The sequence below is a fragment of the Notolepis coatsorum genome, assembly GCF_963971535.1.
Source record: "Notolepis coatsorum genome assembly, chromosome: 20".
NCBI lineage: Eukaryota > Metazoa > Chordata > Actinopteri > Aulopiformes > Paralepididae > Notolepis > Notolepis coatsorum.
This window is the reverse complement of record NC_140184.1, coordinates 29,383,121-29,400,306: the sequence shown is the minus strand read 5'-3', so window position 1 is coordinate 29,400,306 and position 17,186 is coordinate 29,383,121. Positions and strand designations below refer to the sequence as shown.

The window sequence follows — 17,186 nt, the reverse complement described above, 5'->3', positions numbered from 1 at the left end:
AAATACGGTTATTGCCTGTGTGCATATACTTTCTTTATGGCTTATTTTACTGCTAAACAAACAAACAAAAAATGTCTATGCACAATAGATTTTTACAATTCCAACAGAGGGCAGTGTAGTGACTGACAGCAAAAATGTGACCCATTGGAGGCAGTCTTGTCTTTGTGTGTCCAACTGTCCATGGGAACATTCTAGCCATGCTACAAAGACAACTTGATTCTTGATTGCCCTAAACCTAACCTATGAACACTTCAATGGACCATGTGCATACAGCAGGCACCTTCTAGATATAATAACATCATTATTGTAATACCCACCCTCTGGTATAAACTTCACTGAATACCATAAAGTGTCTAAATATCAGATAAGTTCATGTATTTCAATGTTCACACTCTGAGCATATTCTGGCAGTCTAACTAGACCTTTCATGAGTGAACTGTCAGTATTCTCTTGTGTATATTCAGAGCATTTTCTGGGCATCCAAACCGGGAAGGAGGCGCAGCAGAATGTTTGGCAGCCAGATGGTATCAAGCCAACCAGTCAGGCTTGTTAACAATCTGTCTGACGCTCTACATAGTGAAAAGAACGTACTTAAAATAACTGCTCATGACAGCTTTTTAATTTACACGTTGGCCAGAGAGTAAATTAGCGCAAACATTTTCATCTTTGACAATCAATGGCCTTTGGGTTTGTTTACCTTGTGCCAACTGTCATCCCTAATTTTATTAATATAAAAAAAGAGAGATGTAAAATGGCAGCAAGGCGGTGCTTTGGCAGCAAGGGAAAGTAGAAGACACTTTCTTTGATCCAATGGAAACAGCACTCATTAAACACAACACCAAATTGTCTTTACAAACATACAAGACTAAACCAGTTGCGATATTAGTGCACATGGTTGCATTGTGAGGTGGGTCAGGAGGGCTGAATGACACGATCCAGGAGACCGGTAGGCCTTATGAACATGGTCCATTATTATGATACAGCCATGTAAATCTCCTTTCTTATCATGGTCACCAATAGTGGCCACTCTGTTGCCTGGCCTGTGAGTTGCTCAGGAGTAGAAGGTGAGAACACTCTTGTGGTTGCCTCTGATGAGAAGAGTGGGCGGAAGGTTCTTTGTCAGGATGTCCAGCCAGGCCATGTAGAGGTAATCGGAGACGGACTCCTTACGAGCGATGGGCATGCTCCTGCAGGGGGTCAGAGATGATATTTTACACTTTAACATTACTATACTAGTAATAATTACTTAGTTGCCTCACTGTTTTTGCTTTGGTAACTATATCTACCTTGACAGAAAGCTAGTTATTTCAGGCTTTGCTCTGATTGCTAAAGAATCACCTTGATTGTAAAAAAAAAAACTAAAACTCATTGTGATCTGGGCTTCTAGTTCAATACCAAGAAGTAGGGATGCATCGATCGATATGAAACATTTGACTGATAACCAATAACACATTATGGATGATAACCTATATTTACTGATATTGGTCTGTATAAAAAACAAAACAAACAAAAAAACCTGTTTCTGCAGTCTATTTCAATGCTGTTGTGCATGTACAAGTACCCCAAATAAAAAGCCCTGTACAGTTAAACAGTAAAATAATCACCAGATGTTGACATCTGCCCAGTCCTTCTCATCAGACCAAAAAAAAAAGATATTGGCCAACACCGTTTTTGTAGCTGACAAATTGTGCGTCCCTACCGAAAAAGAAAAAAAAACACCATACAGAAGTTCCAGGATCCTGTACTTACACCATGATCATATTGGCTGATTTGGAGTTCTCCTGAAGCAGCTCATTCAGTCGCACCTGGAGCTGTGTCTGTAAATGAAGAAAAAAAGAGCAGTAGTCATTGTCCATCTCTACTTCAGAATCAATGTGTCCCAGGCCTTCACACCCACGTCAAAGAACAGTTTTGAATTTCAGCATGAGTGGTTTTACCTTCTCCTCGAAGGTGTCCAGCTCTGCGTCGCTGATCTTCCAGGCGTGTTCCTTTCGCAGGGCCTGAGCCTGTGCTGTGTCCTCAGACCCCTCATGCAGACGGAACGGCTCGATCATGTCCTCAAATACCTTGCAGCTGGTGGAAGATAAGAAATCAATAAATAAAATGAAGTTGATTCTGGAGAATGTTCATTTCAGTTAATTTATACTTTTAAGTATAGAATACCTGAAGCAATGTAGAGCTATAGTAGAAGTAGAGGATATCTGATTTTAAAATGTAACATTTCCAGTTTCTAGTTGTTTTCTTCCTTCAATCAATCAATCAATCAATCAATCAATCAATCAATCAATCAATCAATCAATCACTGAAGTAACTAGTGTGATCACTGCTACAGGGTTAGTGTGGAATGTGTGGAATTTCCCTCCCAAAACAGCATATGACTGATGGGGCCAGTTCTCTACAGGCTCATATGACAATGATATTAGATTAATAATATTGCACATTCTGTTTTCTCCACATCTCGCCATGAACTAATTCGGTGTGGTTACCTGTCATTGCTGGGTTTGACATGGATGTCATCAATGACGTTGATGTCACTGCAGTTAATTCTGAATTTCTCCAACAAAGATTTCATCCTGCGGGCCAAAGAACCACAAGCTGATGATTAATGTGCAGTTACAATGTTAAAGAGAAGTTCCTGTATATACTGTATATCCTTTAGTTAAGGAAAAAAGGGTTCCTTTTAACAGTAAAAGTTTAAGTAAAATATACCATTTGGAATGAACTAACACCATAACAATTGTATTACAAGATAAAGACGTTGAATAAGATTTCATATAACATTGTAATTTGTACAGAAAAATCTACCAAAAAAAATCTACCAAAAAAATATTGTGATATGATACTTTGGCCATATCACCCGGCCCTAGTTGTAACCTAGTGAGAACCCTAGTTTTAAAGAACACTGAATCATGAGAACAAAAACAATAATGTGTAACAGTTACATGTACTCACTCCTGTTTGTCCAGGTCAGAGCGTCCTGGCTGTCCTGCGATGAAAATCCTCATTTTGCAGTCCTTCCACTTCTTCCTGGTGGTAAGGATGTAGGGCATCAGCAGGGTCAGGCCTGGGGGAAGGAGAGGGTGTGTCATTTAATACCTTGCTCATCGGTAATAGTACAAAAAAGAAATGTGACGTGTGTGAGGCATGGAGGGACCGGGCGGCGGCCTACCTCCATCATCAAACAGCCACCACACGTCCATGGTTCCTTTAGGCTGCTTCCTCCCGAACTGAGTACTGGACTCCACCAGCCTCTCGTTCAGCTTGGCAACCTGCGGCGTCGGGGGGGCGCACACTGACACTGTGAGAGAGAGAGAGAGAGAGAGAGAGAGAGAGAGAGAGAGAGAGAGAGAGAGAGAGAGAGAGAGAGAGAGAGAGAGAGTCAAGTCAAGAGATTTATTTGTCACGGCATACAAGTATACAATGAAATGCGGGTGGTCTTGCCCGCAACGATGTGCAAATAACATATAATAGAATCAACATTGTGCAATAAACAAGTAACATTGTGCAGTAAACAAGTAACATGTTAGGGCATATCGGTATATGTACATACGTTATTTACAGAGCATGGAGGACATGCTAGGTCCTTTGGTAGTGTCTTTCTGTACATGCTAATTTATACAATCTCCGGTTATACTATACTATTTTTAAAGTGACCTTTCCTTAGTGGCCATAAGTGTGGGCGTGTGCAGCATGAATGTGTGCTTGCTCATGTTAAAGTGGCTGCTAGTGTGTGAGCGTGTACAGTGTGTGTGTTGTGTGTGTGCTCATGTGTGCTTGTGTGTGGAGAGTTCAGTGTTCAGGGCTCTGATGGCCTGGGGGAAGAAGCTGAGCCGAAGTCTCTCTGTCCTAGTAGCTGGTGTTCGCAGGCGTCTGCCTGACCTCAGCAGCAGAGAGAGAGAGAGAGAGAGAGAGAGAGAGAGAGAGAGAGAGAGAGAGAGAGAGAGAGCGACAGATGGTGTGTACGATAGAGAGAGTGGAGAGGTGATATGGGAGGGGGGGTTGTTGGGCATTGTATAATGGGGCGACACAGAGAGGAGAGTTCGCTTGGATGAGAAAACAAGCCCAGAAACCCATTAGGAGATGACTACATCAGCAGGAACAGCCAGTTCACAAGTTTAATCTTCCAATGGATATGATGTATATCTCTGTCTGACTGATATAAATCAGTGTGATCTCTGTGTGTGAGTGTGTGTGTGTGTGTGTGTGTGTGTGTGTGTGTGTGTGTGTGTGTGTGTGTGTGTGTGTGTGTGTGTGTGTGTGTGTGTGTGTGTGTGTGTGTGTGTGTGTGTGTGTGTGTGTGTGTGTGTGTGTGTGAGTGAGAGAGTTATTTTAGTCTAGTTAGCTAAAGGAATGTGTGTGTGTGTGTGTGTGTGTGTGTGTGTGTGTGTGTGTGTGTGTGTGTGTGTGTGTGTGTGTGTGTGTGTGTGTGTGTGTGTGTGTGTGTGTGTGTGTGTGTGTGTGTGTGTGTGTGTGTGTGTGTGTGTGTGTGTGTGTGTGTGTGTGTACATATACTGTATCTAGGTTATAGGCATTATAATACAGCATCGTACCATACATGTTTAAATGGATAGCAAACAAATCTTCAATAAAATAAATCTAATTATCAATACTACTGTTTGAACATACAAATACGGTTGTTATTATTAAGACTGCTTCTCTTCCACTAATCTCTTCAAGTCAACACTGCAGCCTATCACTGTACTTTAAATCACATGTGATAAAGATATCTGCTAAATGGCATATCAAGTCAGCTTAAAAGACAGCGGTCAACAGGTCCTGGTACCTCTGGTGGTGAGCACTTGTTTTGAGGGTTTCCTGGACCTCCTGAACAATCCTTTCCCTTTGCCTCCATTTGGCATCCCCTCGTTCTCCAGGGCCTCTTGCTCCTGTGCAGCCTTCACCATCTCATCTGGGGGCGACAGAACACTTTTATTAATCCCCTTGAGGAAATTCATCCTCTGCATTAGATCTTAACTACTTGGGAGCAGTGTGGGCGGCCACACATAGTGCGGCGCCTGGGAACCAACTCCAGTTGTAATGCCAGTACTTTGGTCAAGGGGGCAAACTCCACACAGAAAGGCCCCTTGCATGCATGTTGAACCCAGGACCTTCTTGCTGTGAGGCAACAGTGCTAACCACTGTGACATTGTGCCGCCCAGTTATAGACAGTTATTATGGCTATTAGCAAAGACCATTTATGCTTTTTAAATTCTGGTTATCGTAGTCGCCAATTCTAGCTCCAGTTTACAGTGAAACTGTAATCATTATGACCACGTCAGGCTAATTAATTTATACAACATTTGGTTCAGATCAAGCAATCTTATTGGCCGAGAGCCATGTGTTATTTGCTATAACCGAAAGGTCTGTTTGCTGTAACATCACAGCTAGAAGTTGCTTAGCAAAGAATATCTATCCAGAGCTGAATTAACCTTTTGTTAAAACCTAAGTGTTTTAGTCATGATATGAAATCAGATATGTGTAAAAACGGTTGTATAAAACCTATAGAACACTAGAGGTTGTGTGATAGTAAGTATCATCACCACTTAATGATACGGCACTCCCCTGCGGCCACAGTCAAGGTGTTAATATTTACACAGTCATGATGTTAACTCACTCCCTCTCATGTTCTTTGGAATTATTTATTTGTGATAACAGCCCACTTCAAACTCCATTATGTTCTTCAATGAGATTATCTGACCTTCATCTGACTGTATGGAGCAAAGAGCCATGCCTTATCAGTGTTGTCAGTTATCATAGACCAATTGATTTGAGTCTTATCTGCATACCACCAAGGATGCAGATAACATCTGTTATTGACACTTATAATAGTTGCATTTAGGGTAGGCCTAATTAATTAGACACTAGCAGCTATTAGGTTGAATATTGTTTGATCTATTTTCTTAAGCTATATAGTGAAAGACAAATCCTGGTGAAAACCGAATAATTGCTTTAATTTGTAAATGTACTGTTTGTACTTTACAGTAGTGGTTTATTTCCTTAATAGGAATCATCCAAAATGTGATGATGATGTCATATCCAGAGGCACAGGAAAGATAATTAAAAAGCTTGGTTTTAAAAACCTTTACACCTGCATTGTTTAGTCACTGTTACATTTGGTGCCCTTGGCAAGATTTCTGACTGGCACCCACCCCCCTTTATGGTCAATGTACATAGATACGGTGCACCGCAAACTCACTTAATGACCCATATCTATAGAACCTTTAGGAGTGTAAAGGTTCAATGAGGTTCAATGGGGGCTGTGAGGCCAAATACCCGTTTTCTGTCCCCACATTGAAAGGTCTAACATGACTACTCACATCATTACACATAAATACAATTGTGTCCATTGGACTCAAGAGAGTCTAGGCTTCATAACTCAGTATGCAGAAATAGGCAAAATATAATAAAGAAGATTTTACCATAACTTGTATGCGATTAGCACAAATCTGACATGGTTGTAGAGGTGAGACTTTTGTGGTTCCAGTGAGCCCATTTTCATTCACACATCTTGAGGTGAGATGGCTGTAATGATTCTTTCCCAAATAAAATGGAGCAATTGGAGAGAATGATCATCCATCTTCTGCTAAGGTAGCATGTAAGGGTTGTGTCTATGGATTTCTCAAGGTCTACATTGATACCTCTATCTTCAATCACGCTTTAGAATTGCCTCTGAAACAGCCTTGATCACCTGCGTTACACAGGTTTCTAGGGTTAAAATAGCATAGACTGGTTGGTACCCCTAGCTTCCTCCGGTTCTCTAATTTCAAGTGATATCTACATTTTCACTGTCTCACTAACACTCAGGGGATATATCTTCACCGTAGCCTTACATTTTATATGCCTATGACGGCTCTGTGTTTAGTGCTGTTGAACCCTGAGGGGTTCGATCCATGGTACATGGTACTTCAACATTTCCAACTTCAAACAAATACGGCCCTCCCTAACACTTGAAGCCGTAAAGACATACCTACACTGTATGGTCTTCTCCCACATTGAATATTGCTTTCTAAACTGGTCATTTACTGGGGCCACAGCCATGAAACCCATAGAACAGCTTTACAGAGCATTGAAGGTATATGACAGGAAACAGTACTCATACCACCACTGTAAAATCCTGGATAAACATCTAATTTAAAATTTTGAAAACCTCAGACGTTATAAAAGTTCCTGCTTTGTATATAAATGCCAGCACAGATTAGCCCCTCCCCCTCTCAAGGAGTTTATCCACGAGAAAAGGAACACTGGATTAGCCACTAGGTCAAACACCTGACCAGAGGGGATTGTAAGGTCCATTTTAGAAAGTCCGCCTTTAGCAAAAATGTTCTATCGATAAAGGGAAGTGGAACATGGAACAGCCTTCCAGTCCCCTTAAGGGATTGTACCACCCTGTCCACCTTTAGGGGCCAACTCAGGAAATGGCTGTTAGACAGCCAAATATGCACTCATTAGGGATGTTAGTGATGTTGTACTGACTGAATGTCATGTTAGTGTGGTCATGTCAGTGATGTCAGTTTTTATGAATGAACGTTGTAAGGTCCGTTTTGTGTTTGTTTTATGTTAGGACTACGGGTGGAAATTAGCCCTGTGCTATTCCCCGCATATTTACGTTCATATCATGCTGTGATGTTATGCATACACTCATGTAAATGATGTTCATCAATTTGCATTGTCCTTAATAAACAAATCTTACATCTGTATTTCTTGTGACAGTGGAATTAAAAAGTTGGTAAATGTTTTTCCCCAAAGCCGACATATTGAGGAAAAGACCAGACTGGGGTCCTTTCAAGGTCAAATTGTGACAGTGAAGTTCTAGCCATACCCAAATGAGCTGCCTGCACGCATAAAAGCAAGACTAGTGACATTCTGTCTGTTGAATTATTTCAAAAGGGCACTCCTTCCCAGTATTACCTCCAGCATCCATCCTAGAACAGGCAGCAGTGACTGCCTTCATAGGTATCTATGGTATATAGGTATCTAATAGCAATCTTGCAATATTGTAATCTTGCAATAATCTTGTAGTAAATTGGAGGAAGTAATGGATATTTAAGCAAAGTAATGAATCAATACATCATTCATTCTCATTCTCGAATGGACATACGTGAAAGTTACCAAGGAATTCCTTCGTAACTCGATTTTCGTACTTATTCGGCATTCTCGAACAGCTTTGTATTGTAAATTCGTTGTAGGATTTATGAACTCGAAAAGGCAGTCGTAAGTCGGACAAACCGGTGTGTGCCCGTGTTTTCAACAGCTTTCTCTGAGACATTGGGGATTGCCAATACTACAGACATCCGTGGAATTAAATAATTATAATGATAATAAATACGACAATATTTGTATCTCAATTACGTTTTGCATTATAGTCCTGACTCAATGAGGCATTGTGAGCATTACACACACACACACACTGCAAACTAAATAAATGAGAACTAAACCGATCGCCGTGGATATAGCTACTGTATAGTGGACTATACTGTATCAAATATGCCATATATACGGTCTTCTTCTCTATTATATTATTTATTGGTGGTTTGATGTATTCCTATTGCTAGAACTAAATAAATGCGTGGAGAAACGGCTTATAGAATAGAATAGAATAGAATAGAATAGAATAGAATAGAATAGAATAGAATAGAATAGAATAGAATAGAATAGAATAGAATAGAATAGAATAGAAATACTTTTATTATCCCGTGGGAAATTAGACACTGCAAATCGCTCAACATTTAAACATTTAGACAGGACAGGTCACAAATTAGAATAATAACACAAATCAACTCAAGTTGCCTAGGATAAGAGTAGAGTAAAATAAAATAGGATAAAATGAAATGAAATAAAATATACAGAAATAAATACAGTAAGAATATACTGAGCATACTGAGCATGGGGTAAACAATTTTGTCAATATAATTATAATTTAAATCTAACTAAATGAAATATGAAATATATATTCCAGTATTCACAGTGTCACAAGGTGCAGTATGCTTTAGGTAGTGTATTGTCCTCCTTGGGTTCCTCTGGCAGCCGTCGCTGCCCCCTGTTGTGGAGCCTGGTCCTCCTGCCACAGTGAGGCAGCCACAGCGCACGAGCACACACACACACACACATGTACTGTATACATGCTAAATTAATCGTTCCAGCAAAGTAGGCTTCTATTATTCTAATGATTTGTTTTATTAGGTATTATAGTAGTATGTCCTACTGTAGAACATGACATATTAGCATGACATCTCATTTAGTAATGTCAATACTGAACGACTGCGCGATTGTCTCTTGAAATGTCAATACTTATCGTTCAGTGGTGTATTGTACTTGTGCTGTATAATTACAATACATTTGAATCTAATCAAATTTTGAGATCAGTCGCAAATCGCTTCCGCAGCTACTTGTTGAATGGATCAGCATGGTGCAGATGCAATGCCAACCCTCTGCTGTTTTGCACACGCCTCCTTCTTCTTATAAGGAGCTGGCTGGGCGTGTCTGTATGCAAACTCAGGTGTACAAGAACGCACTTTGCAGTTTAAGAATGAGCATTCATGGGAACCCAGCTGCAAGGATTTTTGCCACTTACGGAGACCGTTTCACGTGTTCAGGAATCCGGAGGAGGATTTTAGTAAATTTGTTAGTACGACATTTTTACCAAGATATTTACAAAGGTACTTACGCACATGTTCGAGAATGAGGACCATTGTTTTGTTTTGTTTTGTTTTATTATGAGCCCTAATACACACAAGTAATGCAAAAACAAGGTTAGCTTCTTGTTGTTTCTGCTGCTTAATATTCCTTGTGCTCCCATGATAAACAACAGTAAATTGCATGCATGTGTGTTTCATACTCACCCTGTGCTTCTATAATGTGAGACACGTCAAGGCCCTGGCTCATCCTCAACACCACAGTCCCGTACTCAAAGTCAAAAGCATCACTGACACACAGACATAAAACAACAAGAGATTAGGACAACAGCTCAACACAACATGAAGCTCTAAACATAACAGATTGGACTGTTATTCATTGTGTGTGTGTGTGTGTGTGTGTGTGTGTGTGTGTGTGTGTGTGTGTGTGTGTGTGTGTGTGTGTGTGTGTGTGTGTGTGTGTGTGTGTGTGTGTGTGTGTGTGTGTGTGTGTGTGTGTGTGTGTGTGTGTGTGTGTGTGTGTGTGTGTGTGTGTGTGTGTGTGTGTGTGTGTGTGTGCGTGCGTGTGTGTGTTTGAGAGGGAGAGAGAGAGAGAGAGAGAGAGAGAGAGAGAGAGAGAGAGAGAGGGAGAGAGAGAGAGAGAGACTTACTGCAACACTCCAACATAGCTCTGCACAGTGCCTGTGCCAACAGTCCTCCAGTCCCTCTTGAAGCCCACCATTAAGATGTTGGGCTTCATTCGACCCAGGCCAGATGCCTGTGTAAGGAAACAGAGGACATTCACACCAACAAGATAAACACTAAACCAGACTCTGCACTTCACAGAAGAAACACACACGCCTGATTATACAGGGGCTGCAAAGGGCTGTAATTCTAATTAACAGCTAAGAAGAAATGGTTCTTATCTCAAATAAGATTCAGAATGCCCTGGATAAGAATAAGCTAAGACGTCGTTTTATTGACCGAAGTTATGGCCAGATCACCCAGCAAATCTGCCTCTGTCTGCGGGGCCTAGTCCAATGCAGTGTTAATCAATTATAGCTTTTAATCTGCTGCGCTGTTTGAAGTGTCCGATCCTGACAATGAACCAAGGCGTTATCTCAAGGGTGTGCTAGCCAGAGCCATAACACTGTCCTCCTCTAGCTCCTCATTAACTACCCCGTCCTCCTGCCTCTCTGCTACAAAACTCTTTAGTCTGGTGATGGTATACAGGCCAGACCTCTCTAGTCTGGTGATGGTATACAGGCCAGACCTCTCTAGTCTGGTGATGGTATACAGGCCAGACCTCTCTAGTCTGGTGATGGTATACAGGCCAGACCTCTCTAGTCTGGTGATGGTATACAGGCCAGACCTCTCTAGTCTGGTGATGGTATACAGGCCAGACCTCTCTATTCTGGTGATGGTATACAGGCCAGACCTCTCTAGTCTGGTGAGGAAGTAGAGGGATGATAACTAAATGTGTCTTGTATTACATTTTTCTCTCATCAAAACACTCTGCAGAAGAACTGCAGAAAAAAGGAATACATTTTCCAGAAATTATGTTGCATAAAATAATAACAATAATGGTTATAATAATACTAAGAATAATGATACTAATACTAATGCTTTAATTCAGTAAAAGTAACAGTTAATTGCTTAATGAGATACGACCCCAGGGCAATAAGTCTTTCATGTTAATATTATTTATATTATTCATGAATAGTTTCAGAAGTCTTTAATAATTCATATCCATACTGACCTGCAGCAGAGTCTCAATCCCCTCCCTGAAATGGTCACAGGCCACAGCAGCATAGAACGCTTTGCGTTTCCTCTTGTTGAGCCACATCTGCTGTATCTCCATGCCAGAGTTCATCTCTTCAAGAACCTCTGATCTGGAGCCCTGGAAGAGGTCACAGTATGTCAGGGTCACCATATGTACTGTGTGTGTGTGTGTGTGTGTGTGTGTGTGTGTGTGTGTGTGTGTGTGTGTGTGTGTGTGTGTGTGTGTGTGTGTGTGTGTGTGTGTGTGTGTGTGTGTGTGTGTGTGTGTGTGTGTGTGTGTGTGTGTGTGTGTGTGTGTGTGTGCGTGCATGTGTGCATGTGTGCATGTGTGTGCGTGTGCATGTGTGTGTGTGCTAGTTTGTGTCCAAGTGTGTGTGTCCTTGAGAACTAGATAGACTGTCTCTACCACAGGTGGGTAGAGAGAGAGCCCCCACCCACTGAGTACACAGACACCTCCTCTTTAATATTCACGTCTCATAACTGACCCTAAACCTCCGTCTAGGACGTCCAGACTGTTGGCATTTATTACATCCCCACTTGGTATTTGCTTGGATCGCTGATACAGACTCGAAGGCCTTGTTTTGCACAATTTGCAGCTGATACAGAAATCGTGATTTGAGGGGAAGGTTGACATTTTAATAAAGATTCTGGATTTGAGTGAAGCTTCCGGCTGACTCAGTAACAGGCGCTCTACCCATGCCTTCTATTTTCAAATGACCACAAACACTTCACACAACATGCCCTTACCCCAAGCGCTTCACACAACATGCCCTTACCCCAAACACTTCACACAACATGCCCTTACCCCAAACACTTCACACAACATGCCCTTACCACAAACACTTCTCACAATGTTCCCTTACCACAAACACTTCACACAACGTGCCCTTACCCCAAACACTTCACACAATGTCTCCTTACCACAAACACTTCACACAATGGTTCCTTACCACAAACACTTCACACAATGGTTCCTTACCACAAACACTTCACACAATGTCCCTTACCACAAACACTTCACACAATAAGCCCTTACCACAAACACTTCACACAACATGCCCTTACCCCAAATGCTTCACACGACACACCCTTACCCCAAACGCTTCACACAACATGCCCTTACCACGAATACTTCACAGGTGAGGCAGAGTCCGTAGTTCTTGGTGAAGCAGTGAGCCAAGTCAAGCAGAGCGGGTCTGATTTTTGGTGATGCTGTCAACGCTAGGATCTGAGGCCTTGAGGAAAGAGTGAGTGAGTAAGTAAGTAAGTAAGTAAGTAAGTAAGTAAGTAAGTAAGTAAGTAAGTAAGTAAGTAAGTAAGTAAGTAAGTAAGTAAGTAAGTAAGTAAGTAAGTAAGTAAGTAAGTAAGTAAGTAAGTAAGTAAGTAAGTAAGTAAGTAAGTAAGTAAGTAAGTAAGTCAACTTTATTTGTATAGCACCTTTCACAGATAAAATCACAAAGTGCTTCACAGAAGTAAAACATAGCAACAGTTACATAGAGATGAACGCACTACACATAAAAAAAATCTGACACAACCTAAGCATAGGCATAACATAAGTACATTAAATAACTAAATATGAGTGCAACATAAATGTCAGTCCTAAAAACAAAACAACAATTATAAGGGAATTAATTAAAAGCCTGTCTGAATAAAAACACCCTCAACGGGTCCTACTAATCACCCCAAAGTACCAGAAAATACCCCAAAATACCACAAAGTATACCCCAAAATACCAGAAAATACCCCAAAATACCCCAAAGTATACCCCAAAATACCCCAAAGTACCAGAAAATACCCCAAAATACCCCAAAGTATACCCCAAAATACCAGAAAATACCCCAAAATACCCCAAAATACCCCAAAATACCCCAAAGTACCCCAAAATACCCCAAAGTATACCCCAAAATACCAGAAAATACCCCAAAATACCCCAAAGTACCCCAAAATACCCCAAAATACCCCAAAATACCCCAAAGTATACCCCAAAGTACCATAAAATACCATAAAATACCCCAAAATACCCCAAAATACCCTAAAATACCCCAAAGTATACCCCAAAGTACCAGAAAATACCAGAAAATACCCCAAAATACCCTAAAATACCCCCAAAGTATACCCCAAAGTACCAGAAAATACCAGAAAATACCCCAAAATACCCTAAAATACCCCAAAGTATACCCCAAAGTACCAGAAAATACCAGAAAATACCCCAAAATACCCCAAAGTACCCCAAAATACCCCAAAGTATACCCCCAAAGTACCAGAAAATACCCCAAAGTATACCCCAAAATACCCCAAAGTACCCCAAAATACCCCAAAGTACCCCAACATATCCCAAAATACCCCAAAGTGCCTGGAAATATACCACATGGTACCACAAAATACCTAAAATGAAAAACTAAAATGTGCACATTTTGTGTAATAGTGTAATAGTGTGTAATAGTGTAATACTGTAATACTGTAATAGTGTGTAATAGTGTAATAGTGTGTAATAGTGTAATAGTGTGTAATAGTGTGTAATAGTGTGTAATAGTGTAATAGTGTGCTAGTGTAATAGTGTAATAGTATAATAGTGTAATAGTGTGCTAGTGTGTAATAGTGTAATAGTGTAATAGTGTGTAATAGTGTAATAGTGTGCTAGTGTAATAGTGTAATAGTGTAATAGTGTGATAGTGTGTAATAGTGTAATAGTGTAATAGTGTGCTAGTGTGTAATAGTGTAATAGTGTGTAATAGTGTGATAGTGTGTAATAGTGTAATAGTGTAATAGTGTGTAATAGTGTAATAGTGTGTAATAGTGTAATAGTGTGTAATAGTGTGTAATAGTGTAATAGTGTGCTAGTGTAATAGTGTAATAGTGTGTAATAGTGTAATAGTGTGTAATAGTGTGCTAGTGTGCTAGTGTGCTAGTGTGTAATAGTGTAATAGTGTAATAGTGTAATAGTGTAATAGTGTGTAATAGTGTAATAGTGTATAATAGTGTAATAGTGTAATAGTGTAATAGTGTGTAATAGTGTAATAGTGTAATAGTGTGTAATAGTGTAATAGTGTGTAATAGTGTGTAATAGTGTAATAGTGTGTAATAGTGTAATAGTGTATAATAGTGTAATAGTGTAATAGTGTAATAGTGTGTAATAGTGTAATAGTGTAATAGTGTGCTAGTGTAATAGTGTAATAGTGTGTAATAGTGTAATAGTGTGTAATTGTGTAATAGTGTGTAATAGTGTAATAGTGTAATTTTGTGTAATAGTGTGTAATAGTGTAATAGTGTGTAATAGTGTAATAGTGTGTAATAGTGTAATAGTGTAATAGTGTGTAATAGTGTAATAGTGTAATAGTGTAATAGTGTAATAGTGTGTAATAGTGTAATAGTGTGTAATAGTGTAATTTTGTGTAATAGTGTAATAGTGTGTAATAGTGTAATAGTGTAATTTTGTGTAATAGTGTAATAGTGTGTAATATATTACACACTATTACACTATTACACTATTACACACTATTACACTATTACACTATTACACTATTACACACTAGCACACTATTACACTATTACACTATTACACACTATTACACTATTACACACTATTACACTATTACAATATTACACTAGCACACTATTACACTATTACACACTATTACACTATTACACTATTACACTATTACACACTAGCACACTATTACACTATTACACTAGCACACTATTACACACTATTACACTGTTATACTATTACACTATTACACACTATTACACTATTACACTATTACACTATTACACACTATTACACTATTACACTATTACACACTAGCACACTATTACACTATTACACTATTACACTAGCACACTATTACACACTATTACACACTATTACACTATTACACTAGCACAATATTACACTATTACACACTATTACACTATTACACTATTACACACTATTACACTATTACACTATTACATACTATTACAGTATTACACTATTACACACTATTACACTATTACACACTATTACACAAAATGTGCACATTTTAGTTTTTCATTTTAGGTATTTCGTGGTACTTTGTGGTATATTTCCAGGCACTTTGGGGTACTGTGGGGTATTTTGGGGTACTTTGGGGTATTTTCTGGTATTTTAGGGTACTTTGGGGTATTTTGGGGTACTTTGGTGTATTTTCTGGTACTTTGGGGTATACTTTCGGGTATTTTGGGGTACTTTGGGGTATTCTGGGGTATTTTCTGGTATTTTCTGGTACTTTGGGGTATACTTTGGGGTATTTTAGGGTATTTTGGGGTATTTTGGGGTATTTTCTGGTATTTTCTGGTACTTTGGGGTATACTTTGGGGTATTTTAGGGTATTTTGGGGTATTTTCTGGTATTTTCTGGTACTTCAGGGGTATTTTAGGGTATTTTGGGGTATTTTCTGGTACTTTGGGGGTATTTTAGGGTATTTTGGGGTATTTTCTGGTACTTTGGGGTATACTTTGGGGTATTTTATGGTATTTTGGGGTATTTTCTGGTATTTTCTGGTACTTTGGGGTATACTTTGGGGTATTTTAGGGTATTTTGGGGTATTTTGGGGTATTTTCTGGTATTTTCTGGTACTTTGGGGTATAATTTGGGGTATTTTGGGGTACTTTGGGGTATTTCTGGGTATTTTGGGGTACTTTGGTGTATTTTGGGGTATTTTCTGGTATTTTGGGGTATACTTTGGGGTATTTTGTGGTATTTTCTGGTATTTTGGGGTATACTTTGGGGTATTTTGGGGTATTTTGGGGTATTTTCTGGTACTTTGGGGTGATTAGTAGGACACTCTTCAACTGTTCCTTAAAAGTGAATAGTGAGTCAAGTGAACGCATAGAAAGGGGGGGAGTGTTTTAAATGCGCCACACCGTGTCTTCAGGGTGGAAAGTAGACATGTTTTGTTTCATGTTATCGTACGTATACGATGTGGTGCTGTGTCTCAGTCGGTTGAGTATATCACACTCTGGTCGAGACCTCCCATGCAAAAATAAGTAATGCACTGATACTGTAGGGTGCTTTGGACAGGGTTGGGTAGTAACAGATTACATGTAACTGGATAACAGTAATTAGGTTACAAAGATGTGGTAACTGTAATAGTTATATTTACTTTGGAAAAACACAGTAATCAGATTCCAGATACTTGGAGAAAAAAAACGAGTGATTACTTGTTGTTGGATTACTGTGTGTGTTTGAAAGGGTTATGCTTAGGGATGTCCGATATTATCGGCCTACCGATATTATCGGCCGATATCGGCATTAAAATGTGATATCGGAAAATATCGGTATCGGTTTACAATTTTTTTTAAATTGATTTAAAAAAAAAATTATTTACATTTCTATATAAATGATGTCCAATATTATCGGCCTACCGATATTATCGGCCGATATTGGCATTAAAATGTGATATCGGTTGATATCGGTATCGGAAATTAAGAGTTGGACAATATCGGTATATCGGTATCGGTAAAAAAGCCAATATCGAGCATCCCTAGTTATGATGGTGGAATTATAGACACAAACATTAAACATTACTTGAAATAATGTTGCTAAGTAGGAAATTGGGCTAGGGGACCAAAATTCAGAATTTACCCTTTAACCCTTTACCGGTCACTTCTTGAAATACCTGGAAATTCACAATTTCAACTCTAGAATGTTATTCTGGTGCTATTTCAAAAGTGATCTACAATAAAAAAAAAAAAAAAAAAAAAAGATTTCCCCCCTGTAAATTAAGGTTAACCGAAGTGTCCGTGAACAGGCCCTCGACCAGTAGGCCTACC

At 39.5% G+C, this 17,186-nt stretch overlaps 1 protein-coding gene across 1 annotated transcript in view; it reads right to left on the bottom strand.

Moving 5' to 3' along the window:
* Positions 1-1,051: 1,051 nt before the first annotated feature.
* slc12a1 (solute carrier family 12 member 1) overlaps positions 1,052-17,186 on the bottom strand; it is a gene marked incomplete at both ends in the record, with an annotated part of 35,729 nt that continues 19,594 nt past the window's right edge. The window contains 11 exons of the mRNA XM_084337750.1: positions 1,052-1,187; positions 1,750-1,817; positions 1,938-2,073; positions 2,487-2,573; positions 2,953-3,064; positions 3,170-3,298; positions 4,784-4,909; positions 9,840-9,922; positions 10,283-10,389; positions 11,371-11,511; positions 12,517-12,628. Coding sequence (XP_084193876.1) covers positions 1,052-1,187; positions 1,750-1,817; positions 1,938-2,073; positions 2,487-2,573; positions 2,953-3,064; positions 3,170-3,298; positions 4,784-4,909; positions 9,840-9,922; positions 10,283-10,389; positions 11,371-11,511; positions 12,517-12,628 — 1,237 coding nt within the window. The remainder of the gene's footprint in view (positions 1,188-1,749; positions 1,818-1,937; positions 2,074-2,486; positions 2,574-2,952; positions 3,065-3,169; positions 3,299-4,783; positions 4,910-9,839; positions 9,923-10,282; positions 10,390-11,370; positions 11,512-12,516; positions 12,629-17,186) is intronic.